At 37.5% G+C, this 21,230-nt stretch overlaps 1 protein-coding gene across 1 annotated transcript in view; it reads left to right on the forward strand.

The window, feature by feature from the left end:
- Positions 1 to 196: 196 nt before the first annotated feature.
- Positions 197 to 21,230, forward strand: part of LIX1 (limb and CNS expressed 1) — a 57,038-nt gene continuing 36,004 nt past the window's right edge. The window contains exons 1-2 of the mRNA XM_032845910.1: positions 197 to 483; positions 7,822 to 7,967. Of these exons, the coding sequence (XP_032701801.1) occupies positions 437 to 483; positions 7,822 to 7,967 (193 nt within the window). The 5' untranslated portion in view covers positions 197 to 436. The remainder of the gene's footprint in view (positions 484 to 7,821; positions 7,968 to 21,230) is intronic.

Raw genomic sequence — 21,230 nt, forward strand, 5'->3', positions numbered from 1 at the left:
TCCTACATGATAATGCAGTTTATACATGTTTTAAATAACTGACATTGTTAGCCATTGGTCTGTTCTTTGGTGCATAGCTGGCTGGCTGTCTTTAAAAAGCTTTCTCCAGAACCCTGTAGATCTTTACAGGGTACTAAGCAGAAGATAATCCCTCTTTTAGTCATGTACGCCATAAATTTTAAGAAAAAAACGAAGAGTTACCTAATTAACTTTCCACGTAAACCTGCTGCCTTAGAAGTTTATCAGACACTTCCACAATGTAGAGGGATGAGTTCATCAGGTTCTCAGGGAAAGCACTACCCTGAGGTATAGATATTTTCAAGTCACATGCAATATTCTGGGTGGTTAAGGTTCACCATCTCCACTATTCATCTCTCTTCAGAACATCTCCATAGAGAGCATCAGACCATATCTTAGTTTGACCTTGATTTGCTGTATGAAGGTCTCAACCATCCTATGCAACTGTAGAAGACTGGGAATGAGGTAAAGTTCATAATGTGACTTACACAAGTGTTTTATAACTGGGAGTGTGGAAATTACTCCAAAGTCTACAACACTTGGAGTGAGTGACAAATACGGTTATATTTTAAATAAAATTTTTCTTTTACCTTAATATTATAAATAATGACATTAAAACTAGCATTCTATATACCATTTACAATCAGATTATTGTAGCTTAATTCATAAATAGGAGTATGCCTCATAACACAAAAATATATTACTTGGAATATTTGTCATAATATTATATGCTTCCATTAAAAAAAGTAACCACTTGAAATGAATGAGTCAAAAAAAATGCTAACTATAACTGCTGTGGATAGAGGTTTGGCTTACATGAGGAAAAAAAAATACAATGTTCAGATAAGTTTTGCAAATGCTTGATTTTGTCTAAAGATATTAGGGGAGTATACAGATTTTTAAAATAAAATTTTTTTTGACTGAAGACCTCCGCTGTGTATGGGGAGACAAAAATAAACACGCAACAATTACATGATGGTACAAAATAGACTGTACTAAAGAGCCTGGTATCATTGATCTCATGCCGAGGAACTTCAAAGACAGTGGATAAGTGAAAGCCTAGAGTAATTTCGAGAGTTGTGGGGAAGATGGATTTGTTTGAATAAGTACACTGAAAAATACCTTACAAATAGGAAGTCATGCAAAAGATGAATATAATATGCTATAGTTGGGAAGGGGATATTAGGCAGCAAAGGACCAAATTAAAGATGATTTTGAAAATTTTTATGGAATTAACTCGATGTATTGCAAAAGGAGCAATTGTAGATTTTGAGCCCTGTAGTGATTTGATTTTAAAGGTGTTGGGAGGGTGCTTCGCTGGCTCAGTTGGTAGATATGCAAGTTTTATTTTTTTACAGATTTATTTATTTGAGAGAGAGAAAGCGTGCACACACATGCATACGTGAGGGCAGGCAGGGCCGGGGTGGGGGGAACCAGTGGGGGAGAGAGAAGCAGCCTCCCCACTGAGCAGGGAGCCTTGCAAGGCACAGGATCTATCCCAGGACCCTGGCATCAAGATCCTAAGCTGAAGGCAGATATTTAACTGAGGTATCCCAATCATGTGACTCTTGATCCTAGGGTCATGAATTCAAGCCCCATGTTGGGGTTGATGTTATTTTAAAAGTTAAAAATCTTTAAAAATTTAAAAAATAATAAAGGGGAAGGGAGAACTAAAGGAACTTTGTCAATATTAGACAATTTTTTGGAAGAAATTTAACAGAAGCTAAAATATTGCACAGTCAGCTTAAGTATTAAGGTTAAGAAAATCTGGGATAGAATCCTATTATACTAGAGGTATAGAGATTCTTGATTACCTTATTTTTATTTTAGAGGTGAGAAAGCATTTTTTATGTAAAATTACTCGCCCAAAGTCACTTGGAGTAAATGGGGTTGGGAACGAGAGGGAGGAAAAGATGGAATTGATACATAACCAGAAAAGCAAAAGGTAGAAGAAGCAGAGTATTCAAGTGGTTTAGAACTGCAAAGTCACCAAGGTCCACAAGCTTTGACTCGTCTTCCTGGTATGGAGGTTTGAGAGGAGACAGTCCCATACAACCAGGACAAGGTTTTGAGTCCTAGCCCCCACAAAATTTCCTCCCTTTTTAGAAAATGGTTTTTATTTGTTTTTTCCATGATTAACCTTTCATTTTTCTCACAGGTCCAAGAAAACCCATCTCAATAGACTGAATCCCTGAGTGGAACACTTCTGGTTTTTCATGGTGGAGTGGGAGGGGAGTAGGGTGGTAGGGTGGGGAGTAGTACTTTTTTCTTTGATCTCAAGGCTACTAAGGTACCTGGAGAAGATGAGAAGAATATATTATTCTCTAACTTGGTCTTGCTGTAGTTTTCATTTTGTGGAAAAATGGGGCCCTTTCTATACAGTTTTCTATTTCCTTTAAACAAATTTTTGAAAATAAATATTTCTTTTGTGTCAACAGGATGCATGCTAAGTGCAGTACTCTGGTAGTTAACTGTATAGGAAGTGAAATGGAAATTATAGTTTACAGTGTGAAATGGATGGGCGTAAGGCTTTTATCTTAATGTAAGCTATCCATAAATATAGCCTGAATTGAATTAAGAGTATACTAATGATGCAATCTTTACAGAAACCTTCATCTAAAATATATGGAGCTATGAAATTACTGGCTTGCTTGAACCTAACATATCCATCAACGAATCTCAGGTTTAAGTTGTTTATTTACAACCGGTAAACATTCTTCCCAGGTTTGTTTTAATCTAATATTATTAATTTTTCTCATAGTCTAGGTTTTCATTTTACTTTGCTTATTACTATTGCAAAGACTTAAACATTCCAAAGAACTCATACCCCCCAGAATTATGACTATCAAAAGAAAGGAAAAAAAAAGGTAGCTTTAGTTAGCCTATATAAACATGTGTCCCATCCCTCAGCATGCCCTTCCTTTATACAACAAAGACTCAGCTGAAGTTCAGACACCTTTTAGAATCAATCTGATCACATAAAGTCACAACTTGTATAAAGTTGGTTTTGTTTTTGTTTTAGCACCCAGCAAAGTAAACTTCTGTCCCAGGCAGAAGGTGAGGGTTGGGGGGCATGGGAGATGGTTCCTTTGAGGAAATGTAAGGAGAGAAAGAAGAACCAATAATTAGATAACCCTATATGAGAGAAAATATAATTATAAAGTCCACTAGAAAAATTCACTCCATAAACAAAACATTAAGCTATTCTTTCCAAAATATATATTATGCTGGATATCAGCCAGCCACAGTTAAAGTAATGAGTTCAATTTTCACAGAACACATATCTAATGACCCAAGGGCTTGGCGTCATTGTCTCTAATCTTGTAAATGAATATTCAAATTCTCTCACCTTTAAGTATCTCTTGAGTTTATCCTGAAAATTTAACCTGTCAACTAGTAAAACCTCCTCTGGTGAGATCTTTGGCCTCTAAAGTATTTCTTAAAAGAATCAATTCTGACTTTTCTTCCAAGGCCAAACACCAAGACAGGGCTGCATAATTGCTTACATAAAACAGTCAAGAAGGGGCGCCTGGATGGCTCAGTCAAGGCTTCAGCTCAGGTCATGATCTCAGGGTCGTGGGATGGAGCTCCAAATTGGGCTCCCTGGTCTGCTGGGAGCCTCCTTCTCCCTCTCCTTCTGCTGCTCCCCTTGCTTGTGCTCTTTCTCTCTCTCTCTGTAAAATAAAACCTTAAAAAAAAAAAAATGTCAAGAAGGCATGGGAAGGTTCAAAAAAACAGGTACACTTTCATTGTGCTTTCTGGTTAAGAGTGTTGATTCTGAATGCCTGGACAACCTTAAAGAGCAGTTCACTAGCAGTTTTACCTGGGGGGGAAGGATATTATTTTAAGAAAGCATTTTTTGTAATATTGTATGAAAATGAGATGTACATTTTTCTAACCTGTAAATGGGATATTAATTCTCTATCTGTTCATGTAGTTAATTAAACAGATTAATACTTATTGATGATTTCCTAAATGTAGTGAAATATCAAGGTAAAAATGTCTGAGATAAAGTTATTTTATGTTACCTGTGTTTTTTGAATTTTGTCTGAGGTTGCTTTTCTAACTGACCTTCTCATAAATACCTTGAATCAAACATCTCATTGGTCCTTTCCCAGTGGAGAGTTTAAAAAGTTGATGCTAAAAAAAAAAAAAAAGTTGATGCTAACCAGCCATTCATTCTTCCTACTAGTCTCTTCGGCTTTGTTTAGCTGACACTAAACCTTTAGTTATTGCCTCTGCAAAGTCAGTTTCTTCCTGGCCTTGCCCTTCTTCACCCTCCAACATACCCCTAGAGACAATCTTGCTCACAGCCCTGACCCTCTTTTGCCAATCAGCTCTTAGGCCCTTCCACCTCCCTTCACCCAACTCCCATTGGAATCTGGAAGGAGCTGCTATCAGTCATTTCCCATTGTTTTTGTAGAGGGTATACTCTCTCTATTTAACTTTAATTCTTTTTCATTTTATTTGCTTTATCTTAAATTGTAAATTTTTAAGAATCAAAACATTAGCAAGTAAGTGAAGAAATTATTTCAGGAAAAATAGTCTTCCTAAGTTTCAATCCATGTTTTCTCCGCCCCTCCGTCACTTGATTTCCTACAGATGAGTAGCTATGATTTGGCTCAGGCTCAGTTACTGCAGGCCTCTTCTTTTTGTGGAGTCTGCATGCTGCCCACCTGAAATTTCACCCTCTTCACTACAGCCACACCTGCAGGCCCAGTCTCCTGGTTTACTGATTCCAGCCTCCTCCTCCAGGACAGAGCAGATCATGAAGTGGGGAGGCAAGGAGAAGAGTAGAGGTTCTTTCCTGTTTTTAACTAAAGATGATACTTTGATACATTTATTATGTGTTTTAACATGATGGATGTTATTTCAATTGGTGACCCCCCCCACCACTTCCTTACCCCTTTTGTGCCTCTAATGAGCCACTTAACAACAAAAATATTACTGGAATGATAAGAATGAATTTTCTTTTCCTGTTTCCATAGACTCTTTTGTTGCATTGTGCATGAAATGGTGTAAAATATACCACCTTGATTTCTTACATTCTCAGAGTTCTGTACTCCCTGGGAGCTTAGTAAGTATGCTGTTGCCCTGAGCCTTCCTCTTTTACCATAGGGTAAAAGTTTTGAATACTAAATATGTCAGTTGGATGCCATTTCTCACTCTCCTGAATAATACAGAATTTGTAAAGACATCATTTTGGTTTTCACTGTAGTCATCTACCCTTGTTTTAATACTTGAGTTTTTTTAATGGCCTATGACTACAGGTAGTTGAGGTTGACAGTGAAATCTAGCATGTGAACCATAGAGTCTATATGAAATAGACATATTGCATAGGGGTTTCTTAAGCTTTGCCAACTCCGTCAGGTACTTTCTACATCAAAGACAGAGAACCGGGAGAAGCCACTGAGTTGGTTTTTTATGTCTTACCTCAGAACTCTAGGGTGAGAAGTCTTTATGGGTGGACAAGGAAAAATGTTTATCAGAGGATTTGGAAAACTTCGGCTGAAGCTTTGGACCTGAACTGAAAGAAGAAACTATACTATCCAACTGGAATGTTGTACAGTACCCTTTCTGTAATTCTTTTTTCATTTCTTAAAATATAACTCAGTAAAGATCATGATATTTTTATAGAATTATCTTTGCAAAGCTGTTTTGTAGTTCTCTAAGCAGACTCTTACAGTTTGCCTTCTTTAGAAAAATCTTGGGGAAGTTGAAGATTAATTTTCTTAACAAACTCCTAGTTGGCATTAGTGATGAGTATCTTTGAATTGACCCTATTAATTTGTATCTCTCATTTGTTGAAGGGATATTAGGTTTACTGTGGAATTTTAAGTGATCTATTTGAAGACCAGTCCCCCTTTTAGGAAATAAGTGTATTTTCAGAAGGCTAGAAAATGTGTGATAATATTTGTGGTCATTTGTAATATAGCCACAGTATCATAGATGTTAAATCTGAACGAAAGCATCCAACTCATCTCCCTAATTTTCTAGGGGGGCCAATGGTGAGGACACTGAGCCCAGAGATGAGTAATTTCTTCAAAGTCATAGAGGTAACAAAAATCAAATCCTAGATCTTACTAATATAAAATTCAGTGTTCTTTCCACCATACGACACAACCAAAATATTTTTATATACTCCTAAAATTAAATTTATGCCCATTAAAAAGTCCATTATTGATTGAAATCTGAGTATCAACCAATTTTTATATTATCAGTCTCATTCCTTTGAGAATTTCTGTTTCTCTAATGGGAACCTTAAATATTCTGGTTTCCAATTTAGCATGACACTGAAAGTACTTATGTTCATTTATATGTTGTGTCCAATCACTGTATAATAATAGGCATTTATCTAGTTTCTCTCTTAAATTTATAAACTCATGAATGGCAAGGATACTGATGATTTCTTATTCGGCTCAGCCCACATAAAGTACACTTTGGGACCCTAAATAAGTGTCTTAACATGAAGTGCTACTTCTTTCAAGTTCTTTCTTTAATAGTATCTGCACAATGGGGCAGCCCCATGTCTCTGTTGTGCGTAACATATACTCTTGGGGGCATTTACTAAGTAATAGTCATTATGATAAGAATTATTAGTATAGCCCCATTTCTTCTGTTTCCTTTTATCAAGCCCACCCTTCTACCAACTAGCAGAAGAAGCCTATCACATGCAAAACATTTTACTTTTATATTGTCTTTAAAGAACTGTTTTCAGTTAATCATATACCACATAATTATGGAATCTCAGAATTGGAAAGAACATTGGAGGGCACTCTCTTGTGCCTACTCTGGAAAAATATTTTAAGTAAAAGAGTGGTCCTCAGCAAGTCTTCAGTAACTAACATAGGTCACAGCCATTAAAAGTCAATTCTGGTATAAATCCTAATTACTGCAATGGAATCCCATGACTTATATTTATGTCTCCTGTGGAAAAACTATTTAACCTCGTTGTGAGTGGTACGGGAATTAGAAAAAGGTACTAAAATCTGTTAAGATATTTTAGTAACTATAATCTTTAGAAAAAGACATATTTTGCTTATCCTGAAAGTTTTAATAGAAGGAGTTATCATGAACTAAAAGGAAGTGAGTGATATCAGATTTCACTGAACTCAATCCTAGGAATGATTGCCTTGAAGAATTAATTAATAGGAAAACAAACATTCTCAGGCAAGCCAAAAGACAGTGCAAAGGTTTTACTTACTACTACCCTCAGAAGTTACTATAACTTGGGTGGAGGGGGGTATTTTAAACTTGGTTCCCATAGAGAACCTCTGAATTCAAATACAAAGCATAATCTGGTCCCTGGCGATATCCATAATCTTTTTTTTTTCTTTTTTTTTTTTTTCTTTTTTTCATAATCTTTATAGCACTTCTTTACCAAAGAATTTAGGTTGTACTAATTCTTAACTAGAAATCCTGAGCTGGAAATTCCTTTGTTACTAAAGTAATTTCCTTGAGAAATAACCTTCTTGATTTTATACTGGTGGGGGACCAAAAGAAATACCCAAGTCAGAAAGCCGTACACCATTCAGGCAGAATCTGGTTGGAGAGGAAATCTGGTCCCATGATTATCGAGCTTCCCCTGCTAGCCTGTAGGTGGGTGTGTTTAACAGAAGGAAGCAATGGGAACCAGCCTGTCAGCCAGCCTTTAGAGCTAATTAGCTCAGCCTACAACAAAGATAAGTGAGCCTGGGAGGAGGGCCCCCTGAGGGGTCTTTAGATTCTGGGAAATGTCTGATTGGCAGATGTTAAAAGGGATTCTTTGGTAATCCTGTGCATCAATGAGCTGCACAAATTCAGTCCAGGACTGCAAGAATTCAGGCATGAGGACACTGTGCAGCAGGCTCACACAGGCAGACCCAAGATGGACAGAACCTTGGAATCCCTGAGACACATCATTGCCCAAGTCTTGCCTCACAGAGACCCCGCTCTAGTCTTCAAAGACTGTAAGTACTGAAGGGGAAAAAGTTTTCTGAAAATAGTCCTAAACGTCTAGTCACATCCTATTTAAGTATGATTTCTCCTAAATCTCTGTAGTCGTGTGCTGTGGTCTAAGTGATATTTAACTTGTTCCTGACTTCAGTCAGGAGAATGATTTCATTTCACCTACGTGTATTAGTTGCTGGGTTATTTTGTCAGTGATACATCTTACTAACTGTTTGGAAGTCTTTCCTAAAATAAAGACTGCCCAGAGACTTAATGAACTCTTCCAGATGCTTTTATAAATAAAGAAAGGCTGATTGCTGCTGAGATTAAAGCTAAAAATAACTTAGATATGATAATAAATATTCTGTATTTGTTAACCTGTTTAATCTTCAAAAGATATTAACTGTGTTAAATTAAATATCGTGTTTGAATTTTTTTTTCAAACAACAATAAATAAATCACCAGTGAGCTTTTGAATTTTGGTAACAAATAATAACACTTTAATTAAAAGGCCAATAAAATTAGAGTCTTCCCACCTCTGCAACATCTCCCCCTCAAAAAAAAAAAAAAAAATCTGAACTGCTATGCAAAGTTATTTCAAAATCTTTTTTTTAATGATTATGAAAAATAATTCAATCAAGCTCTCCAATCCTAGCAATACTATTAAACCATTTGTCATGTAACTTAGTTTCTGGAACCAATTTGATTTCCTGCTGCTGCAAAACAGACTATCTCCGTGTTGTATCTTATCTACAGTGAGTTTCATATTACAAAGGGCTTCTGAAATAGAATTTTGCTATAACTGCCCAAAAGGTAAAATGCATATGGAATTTTTTTTTCTTCAATAAGTTACAGCTTTCTTTGTGAATCTGTTATGTTTGTCTCCATCAAAACATCAATGCTTTGGATTTTTGCTCTCTGATTGCTAAATAATGTTAGTTTCCAGATGTCCTTTTAGTTTATATTTCTATTATGTGTGATGAAGACAAAAATGTTAGGCCATTTTTTTCTATAAAATTTTCTTCTTAGAAATTAAATTGTTACCAATGTGCCCTTCAATACCATATTTAAGTGCTTTATTTCCTTCCTTTCTTTCTTCCTATCTTCCTTTTTTCTGTCTTTTTAAATATTCTTTTCAAGAATATGTCAATAGCTATGCTAGACAAATAAAAATCACTCCTCCCCCAATCTAACCTGGAGTCTATTCAGGTTTAGTGTGTTCCTTTAAGTAAAAAGGGAAGGAAAGAACGTCTTTCTCCTACAATCGCACTGAATTCACTAGTGAAGGGTGAAAGGGCTCTTGAACTGCTCAAAGCTTTGGATAAGTTGTATAGAACCAGGGGTCTTATGCTGCGGGTTTGAAGAGTGGAAGCAGTAAAAAGAAACAGAGGAGCAACTTTTCACTGAGTTTCTTGTGAATTTAAGAAGTTTAGTCTGTAATTGTATGGTCACTTTTTAAGCTTAACTAAACCCCACCAATTGTTTACAGTTTAGCAGAGAGAATAAAATAGAAAAAGGGTTAAAATAAAACATACATTATGTTCTATCATCCAGACCTTTGCGGGAACTCTCTTATATGGAAAGATAAAGAAGTGTCCTATTTCATGTATCTCATTCATTAACATAGAACCTAAATGTGATCAGATAGCATTGCCTGCTTACCCTCAAATGGGTTGTACTCTGCAACTGCTTGCATGGCCTAGATAGGTATGAATATTAAACTGCTGATGCTCTCCACTCAGGTGTTTCTAATCTGAAAAATGACTAAGTGAAAGTAAGCCAAATGGCAAATTTCTGTACCAGCACTTTTTATAACATTGAAACATCCAGCCACTCACCATCCTCATGGAATAAATGGGAACAGGCTTACTCATTTTCTGGGGCAGGACATCAAAAGTCTGCCTGGGGGTTATGCCATGCCCTGGCAGCCTATCATGCACATGCCAGAGTTTAGCACGTGGACTCATTTTCTTTGGCACACCCATAAGCTGCTGCCACCACACTCATCTTTTAACACAGCTTGTAAAAAGCTGCCATCAGCCCTGAATGGCAGGTTCTGAGCAGCCTCCTCTCCTCCTAGTTACTTGTGGCCCTTTTTCCCCCACCCCAGTCCAGTGTCTTCCTGCCAGAAGGACAGAGCTAAGCACTTGAGTACATCACTGCCAAATCCTTAAGAAAAATTGCTACCTTGCTTTCTTGCAAGGTGAAAAGCCAGTCCAAGAATTTTTAAAACCCAGCTCAGTTGAACAAAGGAGCATTAACACATACTCTCTCTCTCTCTCTCTCTCTCTCAAAATGTTTTTCTTAATTTTCTATAAATGCAGGGATAGGTTTTTTGTCTCTTCATTCTTTGGAAACACATAGTACAAGAGATATAAATGATCATTTGAATTTTTTTTTTCTTTTTGGCCTTCAGTGGCTTTTGATTTATTTAAAAACAAGCAATTGTAAATTGAATTTTCTCTTCAAGTTGGTCAGGAAAAGTACCCAGAGAGTTTTCGGGTCTGAGACTGATACACATGGGGATAGTTACATTCATTTAAGGAAGTATTATTTAGCTGATTTTCTCAGCCAAGGAGGTGCTCCAAGTGGCATTTTGCAATGCATTAAATCTCTCATTTGTTTTAGACAAGGTGTTCATCTGGCAATAGTTGCACTTTGTTTTTTTTTTAATGTTCTTTCCTGGAAGGAAAATGAATTCCATAACAATTTTTTGCTTTTTTCCAGAACTATTTCACATTTCAAATAAAAAATAATGGAAAGACATTTTAAATAAAGTGGGCTCTCAATTTGAAATTTGCTCATCTAAGCTGATATTGGATTGTTCTCCACTGTGTAACTGTCTCAAATCTGTAACAAGTAGCACTAGGAGTCTCCAAACCACCAGCCAGAATCTCTTTGCAGGGAAATTAAGGCATATCTCCATGTTGCCTTCCATTCCTGGCTTTGTTCAACGTCCAATTTCTTTTTGTTTGTCATATGTCACAACCAAAGATGAGCTATCCTAAAAGCAGCCCTTGTCAGCTCTTTTAAAATGTGTGTCTGAGCTTACTATTTGTTTGCCACTTCTTGACAGTTCCTAGTGTGCTTTCTCAAAGGAAATCTACATGATTTCAAGATGGCTGCACTTTCAGATTCTACTCTGAATGTTAACTCTTCATATAACAAGAGTATAATATGCTTATCTGCCATCTTTGGGCTTGCTCTTTATCCATTCATAGTAATGCTAGGATATCAAGTCCTCATCATGTGATGACCGGCATTACGCTAGGAACATTTATTCACAACAAACCAGTAATGTAGGCATTACCGTTGTTTGTAGGTGAGGGAACTGAGTCTCCTGGAGGTTAAAGTGCCTTGCCCAAGTCCACACAGTTAATGAGTGATAGAGCCAGAATTCAAATGCTATTCCAACTCCTCACCTTTAGCCACTAGACGATATTGCCTCTCAGAAGTATTATATTACCTTGTCCTTTGTGCTGTCATGGGAAAATGGGGGGTTGGGAGGGAGGGCATTGAAATGAACTCTTCTGGGAATATGGAGGAAACTCATTAAATAGGCCCATCTGAACAGGAATGTGACAGGAGAGTCAGAGAGGAAGGGCATTTTTGAGGAGAAAGAAGAGCTTGTCCAAAGACGTATCAGGCAATACAAAAACTGCATTGGGGAAGGTGGCCACAAGGCTATAAAATCAGGTGGAATCACACAGAAGTGCAGGCAACAGGGAGCCACTGGAGTTAACAGTGTTGTTAGATTATTTCTGCAAGTTTATGGCCCTATGTTGCATTGGGGGAAATATTAGATTGATATGTGTTGGAAGTACACTTCCTGATACTAAGGAAGAATCACAGCTTTTTCAACAGCAGAAATTCCCTTGCCCTCTTGCCCAGCCACACAAGATGCAAAATCTGCAAATGTATACAGGCCTGTAGTGAGAAATCACTTTGACTAACTAAAAGCCAAAATCAAGGCAAACTTTCTTAAAACAGATTGTTAAAAAACAATCTTCAGGGGCGCCTGGGTGGCTCAGTGGGTTAAAGCCTCTGCCTTCGGCTCAGTTCGTGATCCCAGATCCTGGGATCGAGTCCCGCATCAGGCCCTCTGCTCAGCCAGAAGCCTGCTTCCTCCCTCTCTCTCCGCCTGCCTTTCTGCCTACTTGTGATCTCTGTCTGTCAGATAAATAAAATCTTAAAAAAAAAAAAAAAATCTTCATTGTCATTAAAGCCTTGAGATCTGTTGGTTTCCAGCATTGACTGACAAAGTGATGTTAGATTTCATTAATATGTTTTCCCAAATTTCATAATAAAAAAGTGAGAAGGAAACTTTACTAAACATTGCACAATTAGAAGCAAATTTCTCACATATTTGAGGTGCATTAACTTCCATTTGGGAAACATTTTTCTGCATGAAAGTTTTTATTTATATCAGGTAAATATTTCAAAAGGTACATTTTTACCCTTTGGAAAAATTGGACCAGACTATAAAGCTATTAAAAACGTCTTAGTAATATGAATCTGGCTGTATGCAACCCAAGAGAGCAAAAATCCTCAAGAGTAAAGTGTTTTCTCCATCCCATGCTTTTTAGTGTAGTTATCTGAAATCTATAAATTTGATGATACATTTATGGTTTTTGCATTTCAAAAAAAGGAATGGAGTAGGATGTAAGGGATGAAGGTACTTGTGTGGTAAAATCTCTACACATATTGCATTGCATTCCACCACGTAAAGTATGCCTAAAAGAATATGGTTAAGGAAAAAAAAAAAAAAAAACCCTCCACTGCTCACTAGCTTATTTTGCGTTAACAACATCATCTTAGTTACAATAATTTGAATTCTGATAATTTTAGCATCTAAAGTGTGAGCTGAAGCCTACTCACATGCTGGTTTTACTTTATTACAGGATACAACTAGTTTTATTTTAATTATGCCAAGAGACAAATGCAGATTTTGGTTTCAGCCATTAATGCCATAAGCACTGTTCTCTAATCCTTTATTCAGTATATATACATTTGGTAGATTTAAATAATGAAAGTCTCAGCCCCAGAGGAAAATTTTTCAAAATGGAGAAAAAAAATCAGTGGCCTCTTGATCGTTTAATGGCCATCTGTCCTAATACGTTTATTTTTTAATATATAAGATTTAACAAATAAATAAACTACAATCGACATTCAACCTGTGATCAAATCTAGTCCTTCTTCATGGTCTGCCATCTCATCTCACCATAGGCTTTTTTTTTTAACAGTTAAGATTTGTTAGCCTGATCTCAACTTTAACAACTTCTGAAACTCATGTGTTAAGTTACAGCCATAATAGGATACAGCTGCACAAGGGTGAGTTTCTAAGTCATGATTTTTCTGTTTAAATGATATGGTTTTACTGATTATGTGCTACAGATTGATTTAAGAAATGTAAGACAACTTTAGAAGCCTTTCATAAAAGAATCTTCTGTATTTAATATATTTCATATTGAAGTATTAACCCCAAAGGCTCTTACTTCTTTTCCTCCATGTTCAAATGCTCCTGTAAGTTTAGTCTGTCATGGTAGTTAAAACCATCTTATTTTAAAAGAAAAAGAAAACAAAAAGATTCTTATTGAAAGCTTAATATTGACGAAATAGTCAAGTATTACACTCCCTGTAGTTCTCTATATTCTATATTCTTTCTCTGGTGTCTGTGGAATGCTGTCTGAATTACGGTCTTTTTTTTTTTTTTTTTTTTTTTTCCCTGCTGCGATGATAATCAGTTGATCCCTATTTTGACCTCATCCACTTAGGCAGCTGTGGGAACCCGTCATTTTGTCACCACTCCTTTGGCACTCATGGCCTATACTATGTAGTTTACATTTCTCTTGTGCATTATGAGTTACAGCTTTGCTGGCATATTTTTGTCTACACCTAAGTTGGAAGTCCCAGGAGGGCAAAGCCATATCTTGCACTTCCATCCGCCCTCCCACAGGGTCAGACACCTAGCAGGTGCACAAAAGACATTTTTTGGTTCCTGAATGGTTGGTTTTCTCCCTCACAAAAAGGGAGAAAGATTTTTACTATTGCCAGATATTCTCCTTTACTGTAAAATAAACTGTACCTTCTAAAACATCATCACTGACCCCTTAATCACAGCTTAATTGCATGCAAGGTTAAACTGACAGCCAGATGAAACAGGATGGAGGAAGAAGGCGCTCTGGAAATAAACACAGCTACCTCAGACAACTTCCCCAGAGCACTGTCTTGGGTTGCCCATGGTAGAGGACCCTAAATCATTCCATACACCACAGTGGCACAGTAATTTAGATTGCCAGTCCTTATATTCATCTTCAGGGTCTAACCTCAACTGTGGGTAACTCAAAAGCCATGCACCATGCTCTTTAGAGCAAAACTCTTATCTATCTTTGAACTTGTACATAAACCCTAGTTAGATAGCTATTGCAGAGTCGTGAAGGGTTTTCTTATGACTTTTCCTAGGGAGAGTACACTGCATGCCTAAAGCCACATTTGCACAGACTGACCATTTTAACTAAACAGAATTTGTCAGCAAAGCAACCAGTGTTTGCTTTTATTTTTTAATCTTTGATAAGTTACCTATAATCAGCAGTCCTACAAAGTCTCCTAAATACAGTGTAATGTCAGTGCCTGATGGAAAATGGGAGAGATACATTCTTTCTGATTGGTTAAATAGATTATATCAGGTTTTTATTTTATGTAGCTTTTGTGATTGGATGACATCATCTCAACACGGTGCATGTATAAACCACACATGGGAACTCAGGCATACTGATGGTGTTTAATTCCAGTATACTTAATGATCTTTTATTTTATTTTCATTTGTCTTTGTGATTCCTTCTTGCTCCTTCATATTCTCTCCCCTTTGCCCTCTTAAGAAAAATTATGCAGTACTTCCAAAGATATAAAAAAAAAAAGTCACTTTAATTTCCCCCAAAGTGACTCAAAGTTCAGCAATTTTGAACTCTGAAGGTGAAAATTAAACGAAAAAGAATGGGATACTTTTTGCACATTTTGGACAGTCTCCCAAGAGGTTAACTTTGTAGAACAACCCAAAGGATCATAATTCCTTCAAGAAAAGTATTCAGGGAAGCACATGGGACCAGAGCAGAAGAAAAGAAAAAGCAAACAAAAGGAGAAACACACCAGCTTTCCAGCTGCTCAAAGAGCTAGGTGCTGACTCTGAAACATTTATACTAAAGGAGAGTTCCTCTCCTGGGAGTATAGCAAGACTCCAAGCTGTCTCAGTCCTGCAGTGTAGCTGTAGCTATCTTTGAAAGAGTATCTACACCTAAGAAAAAGAGGCCCAAGATTCCTACAAGTTGTACCTGACCTGATACACAAGCTGTGTCAGCAAATTCCATTAGCCTGATCAAAATCTTGCAGAACGTGAAGATAGTTATAAATGATTAGACAACTAGGTTTTTTGGTCAGTGTCCTGGAGTTTACCAAGCCAACCACAAGACCCAAAGATACTCTGTTTTACAACCCATTTGGCACAAATCATAAATTGACATCACATCTTGAACTTGCCCTTAAATTATTTGGGGGTCCTTTTTCTATTTTTCAAAAAAAAAAAAAAAAACCAACAACTAGGAAATCACATTTGGCAAGTTGTACATGATCAAATTGCTAGAATAGAAAATACTCATTAAGCTTATTTTAAAATGTCACCTGCTAAAGCTAATTTAATTAAAGATTATATTAAAATATTACATAACATAAATCTATCTGGTTGGAGGCAGAGAATCAATTTGAAAATATGTTAATCATCTTGAAAGCCTTTTAATGATTTATCTTTAAATGGTAGCCTTTCCAATTTGTCTTTAACTGTTTGGCAAGGGGTATTTTACCCAGCTAGAATTTTTTCTCTGTAAGGCAAAAAGAAAATGGTTCCTTTTTTCTGATAGATTTATAACATACTTTTAAGAGCCCTTTTTGTTGACAAATGACTCTCTCTCACACAGGACTTACCACATATTAAGTAATTGAACTGGGCAATGGACTGTAATGTTTCTATTTTCCTGAAGCATAAGCAGTCATTTAAACATTAATTTTAAATAGAAGTTAGCTCCTCTCGTTGTTTCTGCTAAGAGCAGTTCTGTTGCCTTTAGCATCCATTAGAAAGTGAATAATTTGGACAAACATCCCTATTTTCAGATTTTGAGATATAGCATTTCATCCATTATTTTCTGGCTAGTTTGAAGTTTTGACTTTAGTAGTGAATAATATCAAAAGAGCCTTCTCTTTTCCATCTCTGAATTCTTTACATATTTTGGAAATAAATAGCACAATATGTGCAATTAGAGAATTTTCAGATGCACAGACTTTTTTAGAATGTTTAATGATATGGTTTCTAACCCAGGAATAGTCAGTTTCAAAGATTCATTATGCAAGCATATAATCATGCCATTTCCTTTCCTCCTTCACCTTCTTTAACCACAAATAATAGCTAACATTCTCGTGCTTACTATGTGTCAAGCTCTATTCTGAGCATTTTCCATTTGAACCTTACAGAAACTTTGTGTAGGAAGTACTGCATTTTACAGATAGAACTGGGGCAGTTAGGTAGGTATCTTAGAGTGGTACGGACAGAATTCAAACACAGGCATTCTGGCTCCAGATTCCATGCTTTTAACTACTAAGTAAATTGCCTGCTGGTTGATAAAATGTAGAGAGACAAGATCCAGTATACATGTCGCTGTGTTTGAAACAGTGACTATATGTGAGGACTCTTCTATAACATATTCTGTAATCCATGGGGCATTTACATTCTATATATCTCAGAATGCCCATATGAAAACATAGATCATGTGTCCTTATTGGCATCTTTATAGCACCCAATCCATGAAAATGACAAGTTCTGAATTTGTAGGATAAAAGCCCTCTGAGCGTCCAGTTAGTTATTGATGATCTTGTCTTAAGGCGCTTTGTGCTCTTCCAGGCTGCAAAATGAACCTTCTCTTGCTTGTCTCATCCCCTACCCACTTCTCATAGATTTTTATGCCCAAACTCCTCCCAGAAACGTTCTCCTTGGGGTCACCCAGATCTACAAGAGCAGCCAACCATTCTCTCCACATGTGTGGGCCCTGCTTCTTGAATGGAGCCACCATGAGCAGAACAGCATCTTAGGCAAAGACAAAGGGCAAGGGACTCTGTGCTCCTGCCATTCTTACCCACTCAGGTAAAGCTGGGGCACTAGAACAGTAGGCTTGATTTCCAGTTCTTAGAAGAAACTAACTCCTCTTACCCTGTCTTCTGTCAAATCATACCCCTTTCCTATGCCCCCTTACAAAATTCCTTGGCTGAGGCATTTTAGTTTTCTTACGCTTCTTGTCAAGCCATCCTTACTCCTTTGAGAGCACAACTTCTCTCTCATCATGGCTAGATCTCTTCTCAAGTGGCTCAGCTTAGCTTTTTCCAGGGCAGATTTCTCCTGAAATTTTCAGCCCACATTCATTTGCTTTCCCCCCTGTGTTGGTTTAATTATTGTGCAATAAATTTTTAGGTTTTAAATATTACTTTAAAATCATATCTGTTGGGGGATGCCTGGGTGGCTCAGTTGGTTAAGCCGATGCCTTCGGCTCAGGTCGTGATCCCAGGGTCCTGGGATGGAGTCCACATCCAGCTCCTTGCTTGGTAGGGAGCCTGCTTCTCTCTCCACCTCTGCCTGCCTGCCACTCTGCCTGCTTGTGCACTCACTGGCTCAAGCGCTCTCTCTCTCTCTCTGTCTCTGACAAATAAACAAATAAATAAAATATTTAAGAAAATAAAATAAAATCATATCATATCATATCTGTTAGGGTGCCTGGGTGGCTCAGTGGGTTAAAACCTCTGCCTTCAGCTCAGGTCATGATCCCAGGGTCCTGGGATCGAGCCCCACATGGGTCTCTCTGCTCAGCAGGGAGCCTGCTTCCCCCTCTCTCTGGCTGCCTCTCTGCCTACTTGTGATCTCTCTGTCAAATAAATAAATAAAATCTTAAAAAACAAAATCATATCTGTTCTACAATGTAACACTCTTAACATTTTCTTCACTAATTATATTACACATATATTATTTCTTCAATCAATCAATTTTTATGGGAAGAAGCCTGTTTTGAACTTCTTTTTTTTTACTCCATATCACCAAGGTCAGTGTTGTCAAATAAACCATGCCAGTGCCACAACGCTGGTTAATTCTGGTGTTCTTTTCCACTTATCCCAGAAGCTACTTTCAAATCCTTTTCAACATGATGTTGCAGGCAGTCAACATAAATGGATTAGGGTTGGCACTCCAAGATAAAATTACCATCTCCATTCCAGGATTTTTCTAAACCTTAGCTATTATGAAAGTAAAGACCTAGCTAGAAAGTGACCAAAAAAATCATGTGTCTACTCTGACGAGGCATGATCTATCTGTACCTGCTCCAATCTCCAGCTGAAGCATGGCTGCCACCATCACATCCATGCTGTGTGAGCATCATAGTGGTTCATACATAAAACCTCCTGTTCAAGGAAGAAGCCTCAAACTCTCCAGGAATCATGGTGACTTCACTTACTTTCTACACATTCATTCAGTTGCATTCAAATGGCTCAGAAATGTAGAGTCTTCTTATATTCCAAGTGAATTCAACAGTTGCTTCATATGTTGGGTACCAAGGAGGCTAGAGAGAAGAAAGAACCAGAGTCCCTGCCCTCCAGATTCTCACAGTCTGCTGTGAATTAAGTAACAAAACTGTATGATATAAGATGCATTCTTATCATAAGGCATTTCATTCCTGCGGCCAGAAAGAAGTCCAGCCAAGTCTGACTTGATCAATTTAGCCTGGAACACCACATCCATTTCATTAGCATGGTTTAGAGGAGATTAAGTGCTAAGACACAGGACCACTAATGGAATGAGAGCTCAGAAAAGGAGATTCATGTGGGCCAGAACCAGTGAGTAAGGCATGATGGAATAGGTGGTATTTCCTCTGAAGTTTGGGAGTAAGTGGGGTAGATAGAGAGGAGCGGCAGAAACAATACTCCTGGGAAAACTTGAACCAAGGCACAGGTGAAACAAACAAACAAAAAAACACTCTATGATCAGGGACAATAAAGACACTGCTTTTCTGAAGCTGATTGAGGATTTCTATAGAGCAGGTTGGATGGTCAATGTATTCCACATTGTTGGATGTCTTCTCTGTTCAACTGCCTTTAGTGAAAGCCTTAATACTCACCTTTTTATAATCAAAAAGAAAGCCTGAGGTAGGGAAAAACAAAAACCTCATTCAAGAGAGATTTACTTGGGGATTGAATTACCACTCTCAAAACTCTGTCACATTTCAAATTTCAAAACACTGTGACAAAGAAGTTAACTATACTAATGCCTATAAACTACTTTGCAAATTGTCAACACAAAATATTCAAAACTGCTAAAGAGGTTTGTGTTAGCTCAGGCTATTGCAAAAAAATGCCTTAGACTGGGTGGCATATATAACAGGAATTTGTTTTCTCACAGTTCTGAAGGCAGGGAAGTCCAAGTTCAAGTTGTCAGCACATTTGCTTCCTGGTGATAGACCTTTTCCTGACTTGCAGATGGCTGCCTTATTGCCATATAGTCACATGGCCAAGAAAGGCAGCTCTAGTGTCTCTGTCTATTCTTAAAAAGGCACTAATCCCATCATGGGACCCCCAGCCCCGTGACCTCCTCTGAACCGAATTATCTCCCAAAGGCACCACTATCCTGTGGGTTAGGGCTTCAGCATATGAACTGGGGAGAGGGAAGGTACAGGGGAGAGAGGTAGAAGGTACAAATATTTAGTCCATTTCAGGGTCTATCACTTGTGTCTGAGAAAGCGATTTGGGGCCATACAATGGATTTAAAAGTTTGATGTGCAAAGTAAATTCAGAGGCTAAATTGCTTTCTTTACTCTCAGATGTTATAAACTGAGAGAAGTCACAAAAATGAACTGGATTTCATGCAGTTATTCTAGGATCTCCCCAACAGTTCTCTCTCCTCCTACTTCCTCCCACATCCCTTATCTCAGCCATTTGATATTCTACTTCTTCATAGTAATTTTACTCATTTAATATCAGTGACCTTGATAACAGGTACCTCCAGTAGAGTAGACACACATGAAAACAACTTAAATTCCGTCATATTAGAGAGTGTCTTGGAATGAACAAAGAGCATGGACTATGCACTCAAGACAGCAGTAGGTTAAAAATCCCAGGTCTAAGACTTTGTAGCTATGTGATTATACCTTAAGCATCTTTAATTTCTAATCTGTAAATAGTGCATGATAATTCCTGTTTCTAGCGGATGTTGTAAAGATTAAATGAGCAAATGCATGGTGCCTGGAATGTAATAGATACATAATAAAGGAGATGAGAATAACAACTTCTTCCTACAAAAAGGCTTCTCAAACTTCAATGCACATCACTTTGCCTGAGAATCTTATTAAAATGCAGATTCTGGTTCAATAGCCTTGGGGTGGGGCCTGAAATCCTGCATTTCTAACGAGACCCCTGGTGATATCTAGGTTACTTCTTAGAGGACTGCAATTTCTGTACAAGGGTTTAGTGATTATTTTGTTTTTGTTTTTATTTTTAAGTAACTGATGGTGGAGGGGAATCTTAAAAGATGAGTAGACCACACAGGAAGACAATGGTCAGTGGAAAAAAGGGCATTCCACATGTGGGAATGGAAGTAAAGCGTTTGCCAGTAGCATAGAAAGCATGGGAGTATGTGAAGCCTGGAAGGTGACTTGAGGAGGAGAGAAGTATGGAATGAGAAACCATTGGAATGACAGACGATCTTCTATGCATTGCCAAGGAGTTATCTTGTAGGTAATGAAGAACTCACAGAAGGATTTTAAGTTGTGAATGATTTGATGAGCTATGAGATTTAGATTACCTGGGAAACAATTGGAGGATAGGAGAATAATGGAAGTCAGGAGGATATTGTATATTTGGTGAGATAAGAACCAATGGAGCAATGGTAGTACAAATTGAGAGGAAGTGAGGACTATAGGAGGCATCAGGATATAGAATCAATAAAACTTGGGGATTTATTAGGAAAGAAAGAGGACATGAAGTTTAAGGTACCTGCCAGGTTTCTGATTAGGTTATTGGGTAGGTGATAATATTACTTTCTAAGCAATTCAGGAGGAAGAGAAGAGTTTGTGGGAAAGAAAATGAGTTGAGCTTGGTAAATGTTGAATTTGTGTCACATCTGACAAGGAAGTATCTGTAAACAAAGCTGGAGTTATAGGAGAAGGTTGTGGAAACTGTCAGCTTATATTATGGTGGATGGATGGAGT

The sequence above is a fragment of the Lontra canadensis genome, unplaced genomic scaffold (assembly GCF_010015895.1).
Source record: "Lontra canadensis isolate GAN:19392208 unplaced genomic scaffold, GSC_riverotter_1.0 scaffold4, whole genome shotgun sequence".
Lineage (NCBI taxonomy): Eukaryota > Metazoa > Chordata > Mammalia > Carnivora > Mustelidae > Lontra > Lontra canadensis.